The sequence below is a fragment of the Dicentrarchus labrax genome, unplaced genomic scaffold, assembly GCF_905237075.1.
Source record: "Dicentrarchus labrax unplaced genomic scaffold, dlabrax2021, whole genome shotgun sequence".
In the NCBI taxonomy this organism is placed as follows: Eukaryota; Metazoa; Chordata; class Actinopteri; family Moronidae; genus Dicentrarchus; species Dicentrarchus labrax.
The window spans coordinates 1,838-24,269 of NW_026136780.1; the positions used below are offsets into that span (position 1 = coordinate 1,838).

The following is a 22,432-nucleotide window of genomic DNA, read 5'->3' on the forward strand; positions in this document are numbered from 1 at the left end:
TAGGCGTATTAGTCTCAGCATTGTTTACCAGAAAGCACTTACTGTACTTTTCATATTACTGCATTGGGTCTCTGACTGATGTTATAGATGCTTTAGATTTTATGTTTATCACTTTGAACTGAAATATTTATGTAATTTGTACACCCCGGATGCTGATTTGAAGAAATAAAAAACTACATCAGAGAAAATGAAACAAATACTTGGATGAACACTGTTTTTGTGGAAAGTCATAAGTTATTCTATTTATGTTGCCTAAATCACAAATTTACCTCAAAGGGCTTCACAATCTGTATGACATATATGATCCCTCTATTATTAAAAAAGTATAAATAGTACAATTAGCAAGAAACCAAGATTAATAATGATAATCACCAAAACTGTTACTTTTGTGAGCAGAGTCTGGTATTGACAGCACCAATCTGTGAGACTGTGTTCAGGATTATTAGTCACCCTCACTGTTAACTTCCACATGGTCAGTCTGATTGTCACATGTTATTTTTAATCCTTGTTCTACCAGTTTAACATTACCTGGGAACTGATCTGAGGGACACTTTGTACAAAGAAATACATATTTGAGATATAAATACCTCTGTCTGTGTTGTGTCACTCTTGAAGAGCACTGAGATTTAATTTTCACTTTCAGTCTCTCACATTTACAGAAATTTACATGACAGGTTTATTTTGATCCGATGTTAAAAATGTATATGTTTTATTCTTATGATCTTTCCATATGATAGCTGAACACACAGCTGAACATGCAAGAGTTCTGACATAAAATAATTGACTCCTATTATTCACATTTATGTGCTTATTACCTAAAAAGTTTTAATTTCAGAATGAATCTGCCACATAAACAGTGTTTTATGTTGTGCTAAGCACAAAATCCTTCTCGCATGCACAATTTTTAACAGTGTCTGCCATTTAACCTTCTTACTCTCATTTGCATAATTGTAATTGCCATATTTCCGAAAAACATTGAATGCATCATTTCAGTGGGTGAGTCTTTAAGTGAAAGGGAAAGTATTTTTTTTTATTTTGAAGGAGACGTCTTGCTGTATGCTTGCAATTATTTGCACATCTGTGCAAAAACAATTTTCCATTTATCAGTAAAAATCTTTAACTTCCATCTGAAGGTGAGCTCGTATCGTTCTTCTGTTTTCTTCAGTGTATCAGTTTCTGTTGCAGTGGAAGATCTCTATGTGGACTGAAAATTAAAGGAATCAAAATGAATTTATTGGAAAGTGCTCGGCAGATGTTCCGATACAATGCAGGTAGGTCATTTACGTTTTTCATCCACAGTAATAGTAATTACTTCAGACAGTTAATTTACATGAATTATGAACAACCTCGTCCCAACAGTTCAGTACCATGGCTTGTTAAACCAAGGAGCAACAAGCTACCTGAACAGTGTGCTACAGGTGATGTTCATGACCAAAGACTTCACAGAGGCTATGGAAAGGTTTGTTAGTTCAACTTCATGTCTTGCAGTGTTGGTCTTTATTGATTCATATTGAACAGCATGTATTAACTTTGTTTAGGTACACCAGTGAGAATCCTGACACTGAGGGTATCGATCGTCATCTAAAAACCTTGTTTGATGATTTAAAAGGACATACAGCATACACCTATAACATCACAAAGAAGCTTCACATTGACAGAGGTACAGTAAAAATATGTTAAAGTATCAAACCTACTTCTTGGTATTTGATCAGTTTATCTTTTATCTCAAACATGTTAGTCATCTAAAATAATATTTGCTTCCCTACACACAGTCAGTAAATCTCCTTGTAGATAGACAACATCATCTAATGTTATTCTTATTCTTCTCATCCTCAGTATATGAAGAACGTGATGCTGCTGAGTACTTTGAGAAGATTTTAAATCTGACCAGTCCTGAGGCATCACAGGTAAAGACACCATCAATATCAAAGAAAACCTGTACATTAAATGACAAATGCTTTTTTCCAGTCTCTGTATTTTTGTGCTTTCAGATCTTTCACGGACTGTTGACACACAGGACCAAATGTTGTACCATGTTTTACAGAGACTGACACCGATGGAGCATTTTTGGCATCTTCCTCTTGCATTGGGAATTCCTACAGTGAACACTACAGTGTGGTAAGGGGATCTGACAACCTGGAAACTTTGAAGCTGTTCAGGAGATATCTAGTAAACTATATATGTTATTTTCATATTAGTTTTTCAGATGTACAAACATTTTGATCTGTAGCTCACAAGCCCTGTGATATTTTAAAGAAACTATCATCAGCACATTAACACACTTTATCACTTAATAAAATGCAGCTTTAGACATTAGAGACACATATAACAATAACAAGACAAAATAGTGGTTTGTCAGTGGAGTCCATTAATGTAACAAATGCCAGATTTCCTGTGTATGCTGCCATAAATTCAACCGTGAATCACACAGATCAGAGAATGCTGCTTCACTGTGTGTTGAAGCTTTAAAGTATGTTGTACCTGAGGCTCGTGGATCTGTGATGTCCCAGCAAGTGGTTTAATTTTGAAAAGTAATGAAATACCTGGTATGACATCATTGTTTGGGTTTCAATCTAGTTTTCAGATTTGCGTGATTCAGTGCAAACTACCATTCCAGCCTCAGTGGATGCAACATAAAGACCAAAGCTTATTTTAGACAGTTGGCAAGCATTAATCTAAAGTTGGCTGTAAACTGGGTGTTGAAAACAACATGGATGTACTGGTCTTTAGGTAAATAAGAAGAGTCTTAGGCCCTGCATTTTTTAACTGGCCTTCAATCGTAGTTGGCCAGAAAACATGAAAATCCCAAACCAAACTTGAGATGCAACAGTGCACTTCTTGACCACATGTAAAAGGCTAAGACTGACACTGGTGCTTATTTCAGGTGGATGGCATTGAAGAGTATTTCAGAACCACAGAGTTCAGCGAAGAAAACCAGATGTACTGTGAGCACTGTGATGATAAATCTGATGCTACTACTGTGAGTAAAGACACATTAACTGATTTGTCTATAACTCTGATTTTGAGATTTGATTAATAGTTCATGGTGTTGTAAATGTATGATAATAATTTGATAAAACATGTTGGGATCTGTGTTTTTAATTCAGCAATCTGTAATAAAGCGTTATCCAGAGGTTTTGATGCTGCTGTTGAAGAGGTTTGAGTTTGACTACCGCTACATGACATATGTCAAAATCAACTGCATCGTGGATGTCCCCTGCACTCTACAGATACCAGAGGTATATATACAGGATATTTTACTGTTTTATCAGAACACATTTATTTTTAATTCCTGGTGCTAATGTCTGTCATTTTGTCTCCTGATGATCAGAATCAGACATATGAACTGTACGCAGTTGTGGATCATTTTGGAGATCTTAGAAGTGGACATTACACTGCAACAATCATGATGATGAGAGATGGTATAACTTCAATGATTCCAGAGTCTCACTGGTAAGACTGATTACTAACTTCAGTGTTGTTCAAAGTTACATATTACAGTGCAAAAAAACCCTGATTTATCACATTATGTTTGATTATTCTTTTAACCAACAGTCTGATTATCAGTCTTCCAACTTGGAGACGTAAGTTTTAGTCCTTTTATTTCATGCCTACCATAAATGATTTCTAAAGTTTTTTGGATTGAGTATATATACAGGATGCATAACAGTGCATGTACAACAGAAAGCCCCTGTATTAAACACAAGCCATACATGTACATTTATTTGAAAATAACTTTTCTTTAATAAAAATTAACCATTTCTTTTCACATTTCTCTCCCTAGATCCAGCAGTGCTTATCTTCTGTTTTATAGGAGAAGGAAAGGTAAGATGGCAAACATTTTCATTATGATTACTGATGTGAAATGTAAATGAATGCATTAAATTGTTTGGTATTTTATCTGAACTTATTTTACAACTTTATACCTTTTATATCTTCCCAGTGCATGCTGCCAGTACTTGTACTCAAGACATCAGGGAGGTGTCTCCTCCTGGAGCTTTCCCATCTGATATAGTTGATATTGTGGCAGAGAATGGAGTACATAAGGGGCAGAGCATACCATGCAGCCAGGGCTATAAAGAGGAAAGAAATTATCAGAGTTATTCTCAAGATGCTCATGACAGAAAACAGAGAGATGAGGAGAAAATAATAATGCATGATAAAGGAGGACATGGGAGGAAATGCAGAAACTAATGAGCAGGCAGAAAAGAGAAAAACCTTTTCTAGAGAAACTGAACTTGAAGAGAGTGTTGAGGATCAGGGCAATGGTAGTGGAAGACCACATGATGTTAGACAGAGGGGACCACTGGAGGGTTATGACATACACAACACATCATATGACGTTCAGAAGCAGGAACAGGAACTCAGCAACATGAATGCGAGAGAAGAATATCCTCAACAAGTTTGTGTGCGAGTTGAGAACATGATGGATGTAAACAGAGACAAGGATGGAAAGATGTCAGGTGATGAACTGTCAGGAAGGAGAGACCTCAACAGGGACGTAGAGCATGTCAGACAGGAAATCAGTGTAAAAAATAAAGATGTTGCTGTAGAGACCAAAAAGCAGGAAGAGACAGGATATAACAATCCTATTCAGGACAGAGCAGACTCTTCTCTTAGACGAACAGGATCTGCAGGAAGCAGCAGACTGACTGAGAATCAGGGAGTTGACAGTGATGAAAAGACGAGACACAGGCAACCAAAAGTAATACCTGAATATAATGAAGATAGAGTGGAAGAAAGACATGGTCCAAAGAAGACAAAAACATATCAAGACAGTGGAGGATTGGACAGTATTAGACAGAACATAAGTGAAGATCTGGTTGGTTCACAGGAAGTTGGACAAGATTATGTCTTCAAGCCTGCTAGTGTGGACGAACAGGGAGATGAGGAGAGGATGAAAAGAGATGTTGAGGTAGACAGGAAAAGAAAAACTGGAGCAGATGAAAGGGGGTTGGCATCAGGGGGAAGTACTCTCCTGACAAAATATGACCTCTACTCTCATCAGATTCAAGACAATAGAAGAGTATGTGATAGTGAACAGAATATGCTAAAATATGATCAGGAGAGTAAACAGAGAAGTAGTAGCAAGTATAAAAGACGTGAGCAACACAAAGAGGAAACAAGGGATGTTGAAGGAGACAAGGAACACAAGAGAGGACATGATAAACATTCACAAAGTAGAGAAACAGAGAGACGACAACACTTTGGTCGAGATGTAGCAGATCAGAACATTAGAGGATTAGATGTCAGACAGAAAACTAGTGTTACACATACAATAAATGAAGATGTTGCTGTAGAGACCAAAGAGCAGGAAGAGACAGGATATAATAAACCTATTCAGGACAGAGCAGACTCTTCTCTTAGACAAAGAGGATCTGCAGGAAGCAGCAGACTGACTGAGAATCAGGGAGTTGACAGTGTTGAAGATAGAGTGGAAGAAAGACACGGTTCAAAAAAGACAAAAACATATCAAGTTAAGATAATTGAGGAAGAGATTAAGGAAACTCCCAGTGGCACTCAAAGAAGCTGTGAGACGAAACACATAGGAACTGTAGAGGAAACTTCACAACAGGACACTTTGTCAGAGGGTGTTCACAATTTAAAACTGAGTGAGGGAAATAAACGTGGAACCAAAAGAGCCAATAGAAATGTGGAAGATAAGAATGAGATAAGTCCTACAATTGATTCAACTTCCGTAAAGAAACAAAAGCAAAACTCTGACAAAAAAGATGAGGAGAAAAGAAAATTGAGGTTTATCCCTTTCAAGAAAAAGACAAAAGAAAAAAAGAACAAAACGACTGGCTGCTTTTCACTTTTGTCAGGTTGTAAAAACAAGACAAACTCGGGATTAGACTCTGAGGAAGATTAAATACATACTTTGTCCAGGACAACACATATTTTTGACCGAGTCATTATGGTGATCCACAGATTTCATTTTTAGGTTTTGATTGATGCGTATTGATACGTAGCAATAGCTACATGCCAGAGATTCAGTATTGTACTGAATATTTTCCCTTTGATTTTTATTTTTTATTTTTTTGGTTAATGCAGTTTGATTGTCTGTTGGAAGCACTCTTTTGTTTCTTCAGTCTGGTTCAATCTATTCAACAGATCACCTTTTCTGATTGTTGGTAATGTAAAAAGCAGCACTTCCTGTTTTCCACAGGATTGTTTCTGTGTAAAGAGCAGCAAATGTTAAAGATTTAAGAGAGAGAGGGTTGTTTTAGGTTAAAGTACTGATTTATTGTGACAGTCTGTAATAGGAAGTAAGACAATAGAAAACTTAATACAAATGTAAAGTTAAAGAAACACAAGATCACATTTTTGCTCATTTGAAATCACATTCTGATTTTTGTCTTTTGTTGCTGTTCTCACCTTATTTAAATTTACAGTTTATACAGTTAAAGACGTACCGACCTTTTACATTTTGTTTTCAAAATAGAGATATAGAGATATATAAATAGATGGCGTGTATGTTGCATCGACAAGGGATTGTGTAGTGAATTATAATTCAAATGTAAAGATGTTTGATGTGTTGTTTTGTTGTACTGTTTTACTCTACAATAGTACAAAATACTGCTTTATTTTAAATGAATGAGGCCTATTAGTCTCAGTGTTGTTGACCAGAGAGCACTTACTGTACTTTTCATATTACTGCATTGCCCTCTGACTGATGTTATAGATGTTTTAGATTTTATGTTTATCACTTTGAACTGAAATATTTATGTAATTTGTACAATTCTGATGCTGATTTGAAGAAATAAAAAACTACATCAGGAGAAAATGAAACAAATACTTGGATGAACACTGTTTTTGTGGAAAGTCATAAGTTATTTGTTGCCTAAATCACAAATTTACCTCAAAGGGCTTCACAATCAGTATGACATATATGACCCCTCTATTATTAGAAAAACACGACAAGAAACCAAGATTAATAATATGATAATCACCAAAACTGTTACTTTTGTGAGCAGAGTCTGGTATTGACAGCAGCAATCTGTGAGACTGTGTTCAGGATTATTAGTCACCTTCACTGTTAACTTCCACATGGTCAGTCTGATTGTCACATGTTATTTTTAATCCTTGTTCTACCAGTTTAACGTTACCTGGGAACTGATCTGAGGACACTTTGTACAAAGAAATACATATTTGAGATATAAATACCTCTGTCTGTGTTGTGTCACTCTTGAAGAGCACTGAGATTTAATTTTCACTTTCAGTCTCTCACATTTACAGAAATTCACATGACAGGTTTATTTTGATCCGATGTTAAAAATGTATAAGTTTTATTCTTATGATCTTTCCATATGACAGCTGAACACACAGCTGAACATGCAAGAGTTCTGACAAAATAATTGACTCCTATTATTCACATTTATGTGCTTATTACCTAAAATTTTTAATTTCAGAATGAATCTGCCACTTAAACAGTGTTTTATGTTGTGCTAAGCACAAAATCCTTCTCGCACGCACAATTTTTAACAGTGTCTGCCATTTAACCTTCTTACTCTCATTTGCATAATTGTAATTGCCATATTTCCGAAAAACATTGAATGCATCATTTCAGTGGGTGAAAGTGAAAGGGAGAGTATTTTCTTTATTTTGAAGAGAGGCGTCTTGCTGTATGTTTGCAATTATTTGCACATCTGTGCAAAAACAATTTTCCATTTATCAGTCAAAATCTCTTTAACTTCCATCTGAAGGTGAGCTCGTATCGTTTCTTCTGTTTTCTTCAGTATGTCAGTTTCTGTTGCAGTGGATGATCTCTATGTGGACTGAAAATTAAAGGAATCAAAATGGAAAGTGCTCGACAGATGTTCCAAAACAATGCAGGTAGGTTATTTACTGCAGTTTTTCATCCACAGTAATTGTTATTACTTAGAGGTCCGTGTATGTTTTGGTCATTGGATTTTCCTTTCAGAAACGGGTATTAAAAAACAGAAAACGAGTGGTTATTTGATTTTCGTTATAAAATACAAAAATTAAAATTGAAATACAAGGCGTTTTTCCTTTTCATGGTCAGAAAGGGATGAGCAAAATTTAAAAAATATTCGATTTACATTTTCTATTTCATATAACAAAAAATAAAATCACTAGAAAACAAAACAGAAAAAAGGCCTGTTTTTTCATATTCTGAGACCGGATGTTGTCATTTACAGGACGGTGCTGTGGAGAAGAAAACAGTAGGCTAGTAGACTGCGGTCAATCCAGCCGTGAGTCCGATCTCCGTGGTCAAATCAGCCGCACTTAAATTTAGTGTACAATTATTCTCAGCATTATGGTAAATGCGGAGAAACAGCGTATTTACTTCCGGTTTTCAAAATAAAGGTATTTAGAACAGTAAGCTATAATTAAAATATGTTACATTAAAGTGTTTTATGCGCCCCTGATGAATAAAAAACACTTTATATCAAGTATCTTTACTGCACCAGTGTGGAGAAATGCAAAAATAAAAGCCTCATATGTATGCCTCCAGAGATTGCATATTTGACCATATTTGAGGTACTGTAAAAACATATTGCTCAGTGTTTCCTGGCTACTTATGGTATATTTGACTTTTATACATGTGAGATTACAAGCATACTTAATATCAAGCATTTTTACTGTACCAATTTGAGAAATTCAACAATAAAAGTCCATATTTGTACCTCCAAGTGGTATGTTCATATATTTGAGCTACTGTAAAAACACTTTGCTCAATACCTGGCTATGGGTGAAGTATTTTCATTATACTTCAATAATGATGCAGTAATCATGACAAAATTTCACACAAATGTTTAATAACATTTTATAAAAAAAATATAATATAAAGACTATTTATTTTGGCATTTCTCCACACTGGTGCAGTATACTTGATATAAAGTGTTTTTTATTCATCAGGGGTGCATGAAACACTTTAATGTAACATATTTTATTTTAAATGTAGGTTCGAATTATAGCTTACTGTTCTAAATACCTTTATTTTGAAAACCGGAAGTAAATACACTGTTTCTCCCCACTCTAAATTTAAGTGCGGCTGTTTTGACCACGTGGATCGGACTCACGGCTGGATTGACTGCAGTCTTCTGGTCTACTGTTTCTTCTACACAGCACCGTCCTGTAAATGACAACATCCGGTCTCAGAATATGAAAAACAGTCTTTTTTCCGTTTCTGTTTTCTAGTGATTTTTTTTTTTGTTGAAAAATGAAATAGAAAATGAAAATCGAATAATTTTTTTAAATTTAGCTCATCCCTTTTTGACCATGAAATAGAAAAACGCCTTGTATTTCAATTTTAATTTTTGTATTTTAAAACGAAAATCAAATAACCACTCGTTTTCTGTTTTTTAATACCTGTTTCTGAAAGGAAAATCCAATGACCAAAACATACACGGACCCTTAGAACAGTTAATTTACATGAATTATGAACAACCTCCTCCCAACAGTTCAGTACCATGGCGGTCCGTGTATGTCCGTGTTTGTTATATTTCATATAACAAAAATTAAAATCACTAGAAAACAGAAACAGAAAAAAGGCCTGTTTTTTCATATTCTGAAACCGGATGTTGTCATTTACAGGACGGTGCTGTGGAGAAGAAACAGTAGGCTAGTAGACTGCGGTCAATCCAACCGTGAGTCCGATCTCCGTGGTCAAATCAGCCGCACTTAAATTTAGAGTGTACAAGTATTCTCAGCATTATGGTAAATGCGGAGAAACGGCGTATTTACTTCCGGTTTTCAAAATAAAGGTATTTAGAGCCATAAGCTATAATTAAAATATGTTACATTAAAGTGTTTCATGCGCCCCTGATGAATAAAAAAACACTTTATATCAAGTATCTTTACTGCACCAGTGTGGAGAAATGCCAAAATAAAAGTCTCATATTTATGCCTCCAGAGATATTTGACCATATTTTAGGTACTGTAAAAACATATTGCTCAGTGTTTCCTGGCTACTGATGGTATATTTGACTTTTACACATATGAGACTACAAACATACTTAATATCAAGCATTTTTACTGTACAAATTTGGAGAAATTCAACAATAAAAGTCCCATATTTGTACCTCCATGTGGCATATTTTCATATATTTGAGCTACTGTAAAAACACTTTGCTCAATAATTCCTGGCTATGGATGGTGTATTTGACTTCTACACATCTAAGACTACAAGTATACTTAATATCAAGCATTTTTACTGTACCAATTTGGAGAAATTGAAGAATAAAAGTCCCATATTTATACTTCCAGATTCCATATTTTCTTATATTTTTGAGCTACTGTAAAAACATATTGCTCAATATTCGAAGCATTTTCATTATACTTCAATAATGCTGCAGTAATCATGACAAAAATTCACACAAATGTTTAATAACATCTTGATAATATAAACACTAAACACAAAATCCTACACAATTCTAATTTGTTTACTTTTCACACAAAATGCAATGCCAGTCCACATTCTTCTTATTTTGCTGCTCTGCTGTGTCCATTTGTAGGTAAAAGGGAAAAATAATTAGTTTTAACTTCAAAACACCATTGTACCTACTGTCTCTTCCTCACATATTATTTTTTATATTATTCAGTGTGACAGCTGTTGCAGGTGGTTCCACATTCAGTTTACATTTTTACAGTCGCTCAAATATAAGAAAATATGGAATCTGGAAGTATAAATATGAGACTTTTATTCTTCAATTTCTCCAGATTGGTACAGTAAAAATGCTTGATATTAAGCATACTTGTAGTCTTAGATGTGTAGACGTAAGATATACCATCCATAGCCAGGAATTATTGAGCAAAGTGTTTTTACAGTAGCTCAAATACGGTCAAATATGCAATCTCTGGAGGCATAAATATGAGACTTTTGTTTTGGCATTTCTCCACACTGGTGCAGTAAAGATACTTGATATAAAGTGTTTTTTTATTCATCAGGGGCACAACACTTTAATGTAACATATTTTATTTTAAATGTAGGTTCGAATTATAGCTTACTGTTCTAAATACCTTTATTTTAGCATTTACCATAATGCTGAGAATACTTGTACACTCTAAATTTAAGTGCGGCTGATTTGACCACGGAGATCGGACTCACGGCTGGATTGACCGCAGTCTACTAGCCTACTGTTTCTTCTCCACAGCACCGTCCTGTAAATGACAACATCCGGTCTCAGAATATGAAAAAACAGGCCTTTTTTCCGTTTCTGTTTTCTAGTGATTTTATTTTTTGTTATATGAAATAGAAAATGAAAATCGAATATTTTTTTATATTTCGCTCATCCCTTTCTGACAATGAAAAAGAAAAAACGCCTTGTATTTCAATTTTCATTTTTGTATTTTAAAACGAAAATCAAATAACCACTCGTTTTCTGTTTTTTAATACCCGTTTCTGAAAGGAACATCCAATGACCAAAACATACACGGACCCATGGCTTGTTAAACCAAGGAGCAACATGTTACCTGAACAGTGTGCTACAGGTGATGTTCATGACCAAAGACTTCACAGAGGCTGTGGAAAGGTTTGATAGTTCAACTTCATGTCTTGCAGTGTTGGTCTTTATTGATTCATATTGAACAGCATGTATTAACTCTGTTTAGGTACACCAGTGAGAATCCTGACACTGAGGGTATCGATCGTCATCTAAAAACCTTGTTTGATGATTTAAAAGGATATACAACGTACACCTATAATATCACAAAGAAGCTTTGCATTGACAGAGGTACAGTAAAAATATGTTAAAGTATCAAACCTACTTCTTGGTAAATGTTATCAGTTTATCTTTTATCTCAAACGTGTTAGTCATCTAAAATAATATTGAATATCTGCGTCCTACACACAGTCAGTAAATCTCCGTAGATAGACAACATCATCTGATGTTTTTCTTATTCTTTTCATCCTCAGTGTATGAACAACAAGATGCTGCTGAGTACTTTGAGAAGATTTTAAATCTGACCAGTTCTGAGGCATCACAGGTAAAGACACCATCAAAATCAAAGACAACCTGTACATTAAATGAAAAACTTTTTCTTCCAGTCTCTGTATTTTTGTGCTTTCAGATCTTCCGTGGACTGTTGACACACAGGACCAAATGTTCTACATGTTTTACAGAGACTGACACCGATGGAGCATTTTGGCATCTCCCTCTTGCATTGGTGAATTCCTACAGTGAACACTACAGTGTGGTAAGGATCTGACAACCTGAACTCTATAAAGTATTTTTCCCAGGAGATATCTAGTAAACGAAGTACATCATTTTTTAAGGCTAGCATCTTTGTCAGAGATCTCATCAGTTGGGTGAAACACAATAACAGTGATCTGATTTTTTTTATGACTCTTTCCATTTTCTTTTTTTCATTGTCTTTACTACCTAATTGTTGGTTGTCTGGCTTTGTTTGAATTAGGTGGATGGTATTGAAGAGTATTTCAGAACCACAGAGTCCAGTGGAGACAACCAGATGTACTGTGAGCACTGTGATGATAAATCTGATGCTACTACTGTGAGTAATGACACATTAACTGACTTGTCTATAACTCTGATTTTGAGATTTGATTAATAGTTCATGGTGTTGTAAATGTATGATAATAACTTGATAAAACATGTTGGGATCTGTGTTTTTAATTCAGCAATCTGTAATAAAGCGTCATCCAGAGGTTTTGATGCTGCTGTTGAAGAGGTTTGAGTTTGACTACCGCTACATGACACATGTCAAAATCAACTGCATTGTGGCTGTTCCCTGCACTCTACAGATACCAGAGGTATATATACAGGATATTTTACTGTTTTATCAGAACACGTTTATTTTTCATTCCTGGTGCTAATGTCTGTCATTTTGTCTCCTTATCATCAGAATCAGACATATGAACTGTACGCATTTGTGGATCATTTTGGAGATCTTAGAAGTGGACACTACACTGCTACAATCAAGGATGATGAGAGATGGCATAAATTTGATGATACCAGAGTCTCATTGGTAAGACTGATCACTAACTCCAGTGTTGTTCAAAGTTACATATTACAGTGCAAAAAAACCCTGATTTATCACATTTTATTATTCTTTTCACCAACAGTCTGATTATCAGCCATTCCAGGTGGACAACTTGGAGACGTAAGTTTTAGTTTTGTATTCTCATTTATTTCTCAAATGATAAAGAAAATATATTTTGTAGATTTTGTCTGAGAAATAATTTTCAGTGATACTTTGTCTTCAATCTCTTTTTGCTAAAAAAATCTAAAGAAATTCATTTCTGTATTGTGAATTAAATTTAATCGTGAATTGAGTGTATCATTATGTTTGTATTTGTTGCACATTACTGTAATGACAACTGCAGATAGTTTCTCTTAATCCACCCAACTCCAGCGATGGGTAAAAATCTGTACCCTTCTTTTTCTTTTCATATATATGCATAGGCTTATAGATGCGGAAACCCCTGAATAATCACAAGCCGTATATTTTCCTGTCTGAAAATGACTTTACTTTCTTTTCACATTGCTCTCACTAGATCCAGCAGTGCTTATCTTCTGTTTTATAGGAAAAGGAAAGGTAAGGTGGAAAACATTGTCAATATGCTTACTGGTGTGAAAAGTGAACACATGCATCAAATTGTTTGGCATTTTATCTGAATTTATTTTATAACTTTATACCTTTTTATATCTTTCCAGTGCATGCTGCAGATACTTGTCGTCGAGACATCAGGGAGGTGTCTCCTCCTGGAGCTTTCTCGTCTGATACCATTGATATCTATGACCAGAGTCAAGATGTAAAGATGAAGAGGATAGAGGAGACTGAGATGGCAGCAGCAGCGGGTAATGACACTGCAGAGGCTGTTTACTTCAACAGAAATGAAGAAACTGAAATTAAAGATGGTGTTGGGTCTAGAGGAGTGGAACTATCTGGGTCCTGCTTTAATGTGACAGAGAATGGAGTTCATAAGGGGCAGAGCATACCATCCAGTCAGTACTATAAAGACGAAAGGAATGATCAGAGTTATTCTCAAGACGCTCATGACAAAAAACAGAGAGATGAGGAGAAAACAATAATGCATGATAAGAAGGACATGGGAGGAAAGCATCAAGACAGTGGAGGATTAGACGATAATAGACAGAACATACATGAAAAGCTGGGAGGTACACAGGTCAAGCCTGCTAGTGTGGATGAACAGGGAGATGAGGGAGAGGATGCAAAGAGTCGTTGAGGTAGACAGAGAAAGAAAAACTAGAGCAGATGAAAGGGGGTTGGCATCAGGGGGAAGTAGGCTCTTGACAAAATATGACCTCTGCTCTCATCAGATTCAAAACAATAGAAGATTCGGTGATAGTGAACAGAAGATGCTAAAATATGATCCATCAGGAGAGGAAACAGAGAAGCAGTGGCAGGTATGAAAGACATGAGCAACACAGAGAGGAAAAGAGGGATGTTAAAGGAAACAAGGAACAAAAGAGAGGACATGATAAACATTCACAAAGTCGAGAAACAGAGAGACGACAACACTTTGGTCGAGATGTAGAAGTTCAGAACATTAGAGGATTAGATGTCAGACAGAAAACTAGTGTTACACATACAATAAATAAAGATGTTGCTGTAGAGACCAAAGAGCAGGAAGAGACAGACATAACAAACCTATTCAGGACAGAGCAGACTCTTCTCTTAGACGAACAGGATATGCAGGCAGCAGCAGACTGAATCAGGGAGTTGACATTGTAGAAGATGGAGTGGAAGAAAGATGTGGTTCAAAAAAGACAAAAACATATCAAGTTAAGATAATTGAGGAAGAGATTACAGAAACCCCTAGTGGCACTCAAAGAAGCTGTGAGACAAAACACATTGGAACAGTAGAGGAAACTTCACAACAGGACGCTTTGTCAAAGCCTTTTCGCAAATTAAAACTGAGTGAGTCCCTTTTTCCAGGGCTAAAGAAACGTGGAACCAAAAGAGCCAATAGAAATGCAGAAGATAAGAATGAGACAAACACTACAATTTATTCAACTGCTGGAAAAAAGAAAAAAACTCCTGGCTGCTTTTCAGGTTTTTCAGTGGGTAAAAACAAGACAAACCCGGGATCAGAATCTGACTAAGATGAAATACATACTTTGTCCAGTCATTATGGTGATCCACAAGATTTCATTTTTAGGTTTTGATTGATGCATATTGATACTTAGCAATAGCTACATGCCAGAGATCAGTTGGCAGCATTGACAGTATTGTACTGAATATTTTCCTTTTGATTCTTTTGGTTAATGCAGTTTGATTGTCTGTTGGAAGCACTCTTTTGTTTCTTCAGTCTTGTTCAATCTATTCAACAGATCACCTTTTCTGATTGTTGGTAATGTAAAAAGCAGCACTTCCTGTTTTCCACAGGATTGTTTCTGTGTAAAGAGCAGCAAATGTTAAAGATTTAAAGAGAGAGAGGGTTGTTTTAGATTAAAGTACTGATTTATTGTGACAGTCTGTAATAGCAAGTAAGACAAGAGAAAACTTAATACAAATGTAAAGTTAAAGAAACACAAGATCACATTTTTGCTCATTTGAAATCACATTCTGATTTTGGTCTTTTGTTGCTGTTCTCACCTTATTTAAATTTACAGTTTATACAGTTAAAGACGTACCGACCTTCTACATTTAGCTTTCAAAATAAAGATATAGAGATATATAAATAGATGGCATGTATGTTGCATCGACAAGGGATTGTGTAGTGAATTATAATTCAAATGTAAAGATGTTTGATTTGTTGTTTTCCTATACTGTTTTACTGTACAATAGTACAAAATACTGCATTATATTAAATGAATTAGGCGTATTAGTCTCAGCATTGTTTACCAGAAAGCACTTACTGTACTTTTCATATAACTGCATTGCTCTCTGACTGATGTTATAGATGCTTTAGATTTTATGTTTATCACTTTGAACTGAAATATTTATGTAATTTGTACAATTCGGATGCTGATTTGAAGAAATAAAAAACTACATCAGGAGAAAATGAAACAAATACTTGGATGAACACTGTTTTTGTGGAAAGTCATAAGTTATTCTATTTATGTTGCCTAAATCACAAATTTACCTCAAAGGGATTCACAATCTGTATGACATATATGACCCCTCTATTATTAGAAAAACATGACAAGAAACCAAGATTAATAATATGATAATCACCAAAACTGTTACTTTTGTGAGCAGAGTCTGGTATTGACAGCAGCAATCTGTGAGACTGTGTTCAGGATTATTAGTCACCCTCGCTGTTAACTTCCACATCGTCAGTCTGATTGTCACATGTTATTTTGAATCCTTGTTCTACCAGTTTAACGTTACCTGGGAACTGATCTGAGGACACTTTGTACAAAGAAATACATATTTGAGATATAAATACCTCTGTCTGTGTTGTGTCACTCTTGAAGAGCACTGAGATTTAATTTTCACTTTCAGTCTCTCACATTTACAGAAATTCACATGACAGGTTTATTTTGATCCGATGTTAAAAATGTATATGTTTTATTCTTATGATCTTTCCATATGACAGCTGAACACACAGCTGAACATGCAAGAGTTCTGACATAAAATAATTGACTCCTATTATTCACATTTATGTGCTTATTACCTAAAAAGTTTTAATTTCAGAATGAATCTGCCACATAAACAGTGTTTTATGTTGTGCAAAGCACAAAATGCTTCTCGCACGCACAATTTTTTAACAGTGTCTGCCATTTAACCTTCTTACTCTCATTTGCATAATTGTAATTGCCATATTTCCGAAAAACATTGAATGCATCATTTCAGTGGGTGAGTCTTTAAGTGAAAGGGAAAGTATTTTCTTTATTTTGAAGAGAGACGTCTTGCCGTATGCTTGCAATTATTTGCACATCTGTGCAAAAACAATTTTCCATTTATCAGTAAAAATCTCTTTAACTTCCATCTGAAGGGTGAGCTCGTATCGTTTCTTCTGTTTTCTTCAGTGTATCAGTTTCTGTTGCAGTGGATGATCTCTATGTGGACTGAAAATTAAAGGAATCAAAATGAATTTATTTGAAAGTGCTCGGCAGATGTTCCGATACAATGCAGGTAGGTCATTTACGTTTTTCATCCACAGTAATAGTAATTACTTCAGACAGTTAATTTACATGAATTATGAACAACCTCCTCCCAACAGTTCAGTACCATGGCTTGTTAAACCAAGGAGCAACAAGCTACTTGAACAGTGTGCTACAGGTGATGTTCATGACCAAAGACTTCACAGAGGCTGTGGAAAGGTTTGTTAGTTCAACTTCATGTCTTGTAGTGTTGGTCTTTATTGATTCATATTGAACAGCATGTATTAACTTTGTTAAGGTACACCAGTGAGAATCCTGACACTGAGGGTATCGATCGTCATCTAAAAACCTTGTTTGATGATTTAAAAGGACATACAGCATACACCTATAACATCACAAAGAGCTTCGCATTGACAGAGGTACAGTAAAAATATGTTAAAGTATCAAAACTACTTCTTGGTATTTGATCAGTTTATCTTTTATCTCAAACATGTTAGTCATCTAAAATAATATTTGCTTCCTACACACAGTCAGTAAATCTCCGTAGATAGACAACAATATCTAATGTTATTCTTATTCTTCTCATCCTCAGTATATGAAGAACGTGATGCTGCTGAGTACTTTGAGAAGATTTTAAATCTGACCAGTCCTGAGGCATCACAGGTAAAGACACCATCAATATCAAATACAACCTGTACATTAAATGACAAATGTTTTTTTCCAGTCTCTGTATTTTTGTGCTTTCAGATCTTTCATGGACTGTTGACACACAGGACCAAATGTTCTACATGTTTAACAGAGACTGACACCGATGGAGCATTTTGGCATCTCCCTCTTGCATTGGTGAATTCCTACAGTGAACACTACAGTGTGGTAAGGATCTGACAACCTGGAAACTTTGAAGCTGTTCAGGAGATATCTAGTAAACTATATATGTTATTTTCATATTAGTTTTTCAGATGTACAAACATTTTGATCTGAGCTCACAAGCCCTGTGATATTTTAAAGAAACTATCATCAGCACATTAACACACTTTATCACTTAATAAAATGCAGCTTTAGACATTAGAGACACATATAATAATAACAAGACAAAATAGTGGTTTGTCAGTGGAGTCCATTAATGTAACAAATGCCAGATTTCCTGTGTGTGCTGCCATAAATTCAACCGTGAATCACACAGATCAGAGAATGCTGCTTCACTGTGTGTTGAAGCTTTAAAGTATGTTGTACCTGAGGCTCGTGATCTGTGATGTCCCAGCAAGTGGTTTAATTTTGAAAAGTAATGAAATACCTGGTATGACATCATTGTTTGGTTTCAATCTAGTTTTCAGATTTGCGTGATTCAGTGCAAACTACCATTCCAGCCTCAGTGGATGCAACATAAAGACCAAAGCTTATTTTAGACAGTTGGCAAGCATTAATCTAAAGTTGGCTGTAAACTGGGTGTTGAAAACAACATGGATGTACTGGTCTTTAGGTAAATAAGAAGAGTCTTAGGCCCTGCATTTTTACTGGACTTCAATCGTAGTTGGCCAGAAAACATGAAAATTCCCAAACCAAACTTGAGATGCAACAGTGCACTTCTTGACCACATGTAAAAAGGCTAAGACTGACACTGGTGCTTATTTCAGGTGGATGGCATTGAAGAGTATTTCAGAACCACAGAGTTCAGCGGAGAAAACCAGATGTACTGTGAGCACTGTGATGATAAATCTGATGCTACTACTGTGAGTAAAGACACATTAACTGATTTGTCTATAACTCTGATTTTGAGATTTGATTAATAGTTCATGGTGTTGTAAATGTATGATAATAATTTGATAAAACATGTTGGGATCTGTGTTTTTAATTCAGCAATCTGTAATAAAGCATCATCCAGAGGTTTTGATGCTGCTGTTGAAGAGGTTTGAGTTCAGCTACTGCTACATGACATATGTCAAAATCAACTGCATTGTGGATGTTCCCTGCATTCTACAGATACCAGAGGTATATATACAGGATATTTTACTGTTTTATCAGAACACGTTTATTTTTCATTCCCGGTGCTAATGTCTGTCATTTTGTCTCCTGATGATCAGAATCAGACATATGAACTGTACGCAGTTGTGGATCATGTTGGAGATCATAGAAGTGGACATTACACTGCAACAATCAAGGATGATGAGAGATGGTATAACTTCAATGATTCCAGAGTCTCGCTGGTAAGACTGATTACTAACTTCAGTGTTGTTCAAAGTTACATATTACAGTGCAAAAAAACCCTGATTTATCACATTATGTTTGATTATTCTTTTAACCAACAGTCTGATTATCAGTCTTCCAACTTGGAGACGTAAGTTTTAGTCCTTTTTATTTCATGCCTACCATAAATGATTTCTAAAGTTTTTTGGATTGAGTATATATACAGGATGCATAACAGTGCATGTACAACAGAAAGCCCCTGTATTAAACACAAGCCATACATGTACATTTATTTGAAAATAACTTTTCTTAAATAAAAATTAACCATTTCTTTTCACATTCTCTCCCTAGATCCAGCAGTGCTTATCTTCTGTTTTATAGGAGAAGGAAAGGTAAGATGGCAAACATTTTCATTATGATTACTGATGTGAAATGTAAATGAATGCATTAAATTGTTTGGTATTTTATCTGAACTTATTTTATAACTTTATACCTTTTTATATCTTCCCAGTGCATGCTGCCAGTACTTGTACTCAAGACATCAGGGAGGTGTCTCCTCCTGGAGCTTTCCCATCTGATATAGTTGATATTGTGGCAGAGAATGGAGTACATAAGGGGCAGAGCATACCATGCAGCCAGGGCTATAAAGAGGAAAGAAATTATCAGAGTTATTCTCAAGATGCTCATGACAGAAAACAGAGAGATGAGGAGAAAATAATAATGCATGATAAGGAGGACATGGGAGGAAATGCAGAAACTAATGAGCAGGCAGTAAAAAAGAGAAAAACCTTTTCTAGAGAAACTGAACTTGAAGAGATTGTTGAGGATCAGGGCAATGGTAGTGGAAGACCACATGATGTTAGACAGAGGGGACCACTGGAGGGTTATGACATACACAACACATCACATCACAATCAGAAGCAGGAACAGGAATTCAGCAACATGAATGCGAGAGAAGAATATCCTCAACAAGTTTGTGTGCGAGTTGAGGACATGATGGATGTAAACAGAGACAAGGATGGAAAGATGTCAGGTGATGAACTGTCAGGAAGGAGAGACCTCAACAGGGACGTAGAGCATGTCAGACAGGAAATCAGTGTAAAAAATAAAGATGTTGCTGTAGAGACCAAAAAGCAGGAAGAGACAAGATATAACAATCCTATTCAGGACAGAGCAGACTCTTCTCTTAGACGAACAGGATCTGCAGGAAGCAGCAGACTGACTGAGAATCAGGGAGTTGATAGTGATGAAAAGACAAGACACAGGCAACCAAAAGTAAGACCTGAATATAATGAAGATAGAGTGGAAGAAAGACGTGGTTCAAAGAATACAAAAACATATCAAGACAGTGGAGGATTGGACAGTATTAGACAGAACATAAGTGAAAATCTGGTTGGTACACGGAAAGTTGGACAAGATTATGTCTTCAAGCCTGCTAGTGTGGACGAACAGGGAGATGAGGAGAGGATGAAAAGAGTTGTTGAGGTAGACAGGGAAAGAAAAACTGGAGCAGATGAAAGGGGGTTGGCATCAGGGGGAAGTACTCTCCTGACAAAATATGACCTCTACTCTCATCAGATTCAAGACAATAGAAGAGTATGTGATAGTGAACAGAATATGCTAAAATATGATCAGGAGAGTAAACAGAGAAGTAGTAGCAAGTATAAAAGACATGAGCAACACAAAGAGGAAACAAGGGATGTTAAAGGAGACAAGGAACAAAAAAGAGGACATGATAAACATTTACAAAGTCGAGAAACAGAGAGACGACAACACTTTGGTCGAGATGTAGAAGTTCAGAACATTAGAGGATTAGATGTCAGACAGAAAACTAGTGTTACACATACAATAAATAAAGATGTTGCTGTAGAGACCAAAGAGCAGGAAGAGACAGGATATAACAAACCTATTCAGGACAGAGCAGACTCTTCTCTTAGACAAAGAGGATCTGCAGGCAGCAGCAGACTGAATCAGGGAGTTGACATTATAGAAGATAGAGTGGAAGAAAGACACGGTTCAAAGAAGACAAAAACATATCAAGTTAAGATAATTGAGGAAGAGATTACAGAAAATCCTAGTGGCACTCAAAGAAGCTGTGAGAGGAAACACATAGGAACTGTAGAGGAGACTTCACAACAGGACACTTTGTCAGAGGGTGTTCACAATTTAAAACTGAGTGAGGGAAATAAATGTGGAACCAAAAGAGCCAATAGAAATGTGGAAGATAAGAATGAGATAAGTGCTACAATTGATTCAACTTCCGTAAAAAAACAAAAGCAAAACTCTGACAAAAAAGATGAGGAGAAAAGAAAATTGAGGTTTATCCCTTTCAAGAAAAAGACAAAAGAAAAAAAGAACAAAACCACTGGCCTCTTTTCACTTTTGTCAGGTTGTAAAAACAAGACAAACTCGGGATTAGACTCTGAGGAAGATTAAATACATACTTTGTCCAGAACAACACAAATAGTTATTTTTGACTGAGTCATTACGGTACATATACAGTTAAAGACGTACCGACCTTTTACATTTTGTTTTCAAAATAAAGATATAGAGATATATAAATAGATTGCATGTATGTTGCATCGACAAGGGATTGTGTAGAGAATAATAATACAAATGTAAAGATATTTGATTTCAATTTTATTTGTAATGTGTTGTTTTGTTGTACTGTTTTACTGTAAAATAATACAATTATTTCCAATTAATTAGGCCTATTAGTGTTAGTGTTGTTTACTATAATAATAATTATTTTATTTTATTTTAGATTTTATGTCTATCACTTTGAACCAAACTATTTGTGTCATTTGTGCAATTCTGATGCTGATTTGAAGAAATAAATAATTAAATAAGGAGAAGAAATGTTTTACCATTTTAACATTACCGGGGGAACTGATCTGAGAACACCTTGTACAAGGAAATACATATTTGAGATATAAATACCTCTGTATTTGTTGTGCCACTGTTAAAGAGCACTGAGGTTTAATTTTCACTTTCAATCTCTCACACATTTCCAAGAACTCACATGACATCTGAACAGACAGGCTTGTTTTTTTTTTTATTTAGTATAATTTGTTTCTCATTTCATTTTAACGTGATGGTGAAGCTATAACTCTGTATAATGGTTGTATGTTACCTTACAAATTCTCTCTTACAAATTATTCTGATATCAGTAGACTTAAAATAAACTAAAAGACAGCCCATGAAACTTTGTTTTGTTTATTTTCAAACAGATAAATGTTGCATTTATT

The 22,432-nt window shown here is 35.4% G+C and overlaps 1 protein-coding gene across 39 annotated transcripts; it reads left to right on the forward strand.

Moving 5' to 3' along the window:
* The first annotated feature begins 1,032 nt into the window (after positions 1 to 1,032).
* LOC127359827 (ubiquitin carboxyl-terminal hydrolase 12-like) lies at positions 1,033 to 22,389 on the forward strand. Of its 39 annotated transcripts, none has more exons than XM_051394038.1 (12): positions 1,035 to 1,271; positions 1,360 to 1,459; positions 11,578 to 11,699; positions 11,882 to 11,952; positions 12,037 to 12,162; positions 12,382 to 12,477; positions 12,605 to 12,631; positions 18,885 to 18,989; positions 19,082 to 19,204; positions 19,307 to 19,335; positions 19,536 to 19,576; positions 19,696 to 22,389. In XM_051394038.1, the coding sequence occupies exons 1-12, from the start codon at positions 1,226 to 1,228 to the stop codon at positions 21,618 to 21,620; spliced, it is 2,811 nt and encodes a 936-aa protein (XP_051249998.1). In that variant the 5' UTR covers positions 1,035 to 1,225; the 3' UTR covers positions 21,621 to 22,389. The 39 variants fall into 39 exon arrangements, 37 of the variants coding, with proteins under 37 accessions (XP_051250028.1, XP_051249998.1, XP_051249994.1 ...); XM_051394052.1 differs by lacking the exons at positions 11,578 to 11,699; positions 11,882 to 11,952; positions 12,037 to 12,162; positions 12,382 to 12,477; positions 12,605 to 12,631 and adding exons at positions 17,179 to 17,219; positions 17,299 to 17,419; positions 17,593 to 17,663; positions 17,748 to 17,873; positions 18,635 to 18,730 and having other exon boundaries at positions 1,037 to 1,271; positions 1,360 to 1,418; positions 18,858 to 18,989; XM_051394068.1 differs by lacking the exons at positions 18,885 to 18,989; positions 19,082 to 19,204; positions 19,307 to 19,335; positions 19,536 to 19,576; positions 19,696 to 22,389 and adding exons at positions 12,829 to 12,951; positions 13,049 to 13,086; positions 13,481 to 13,521; positions 13,641 to 15,964 and having other exon boundaries at positions 1,033 to 1,271; positions 12,605 to 12,736.
* The last annotated feature ends 43 nt before the right edge of the window (positions 22,390 to 22,432 follow it).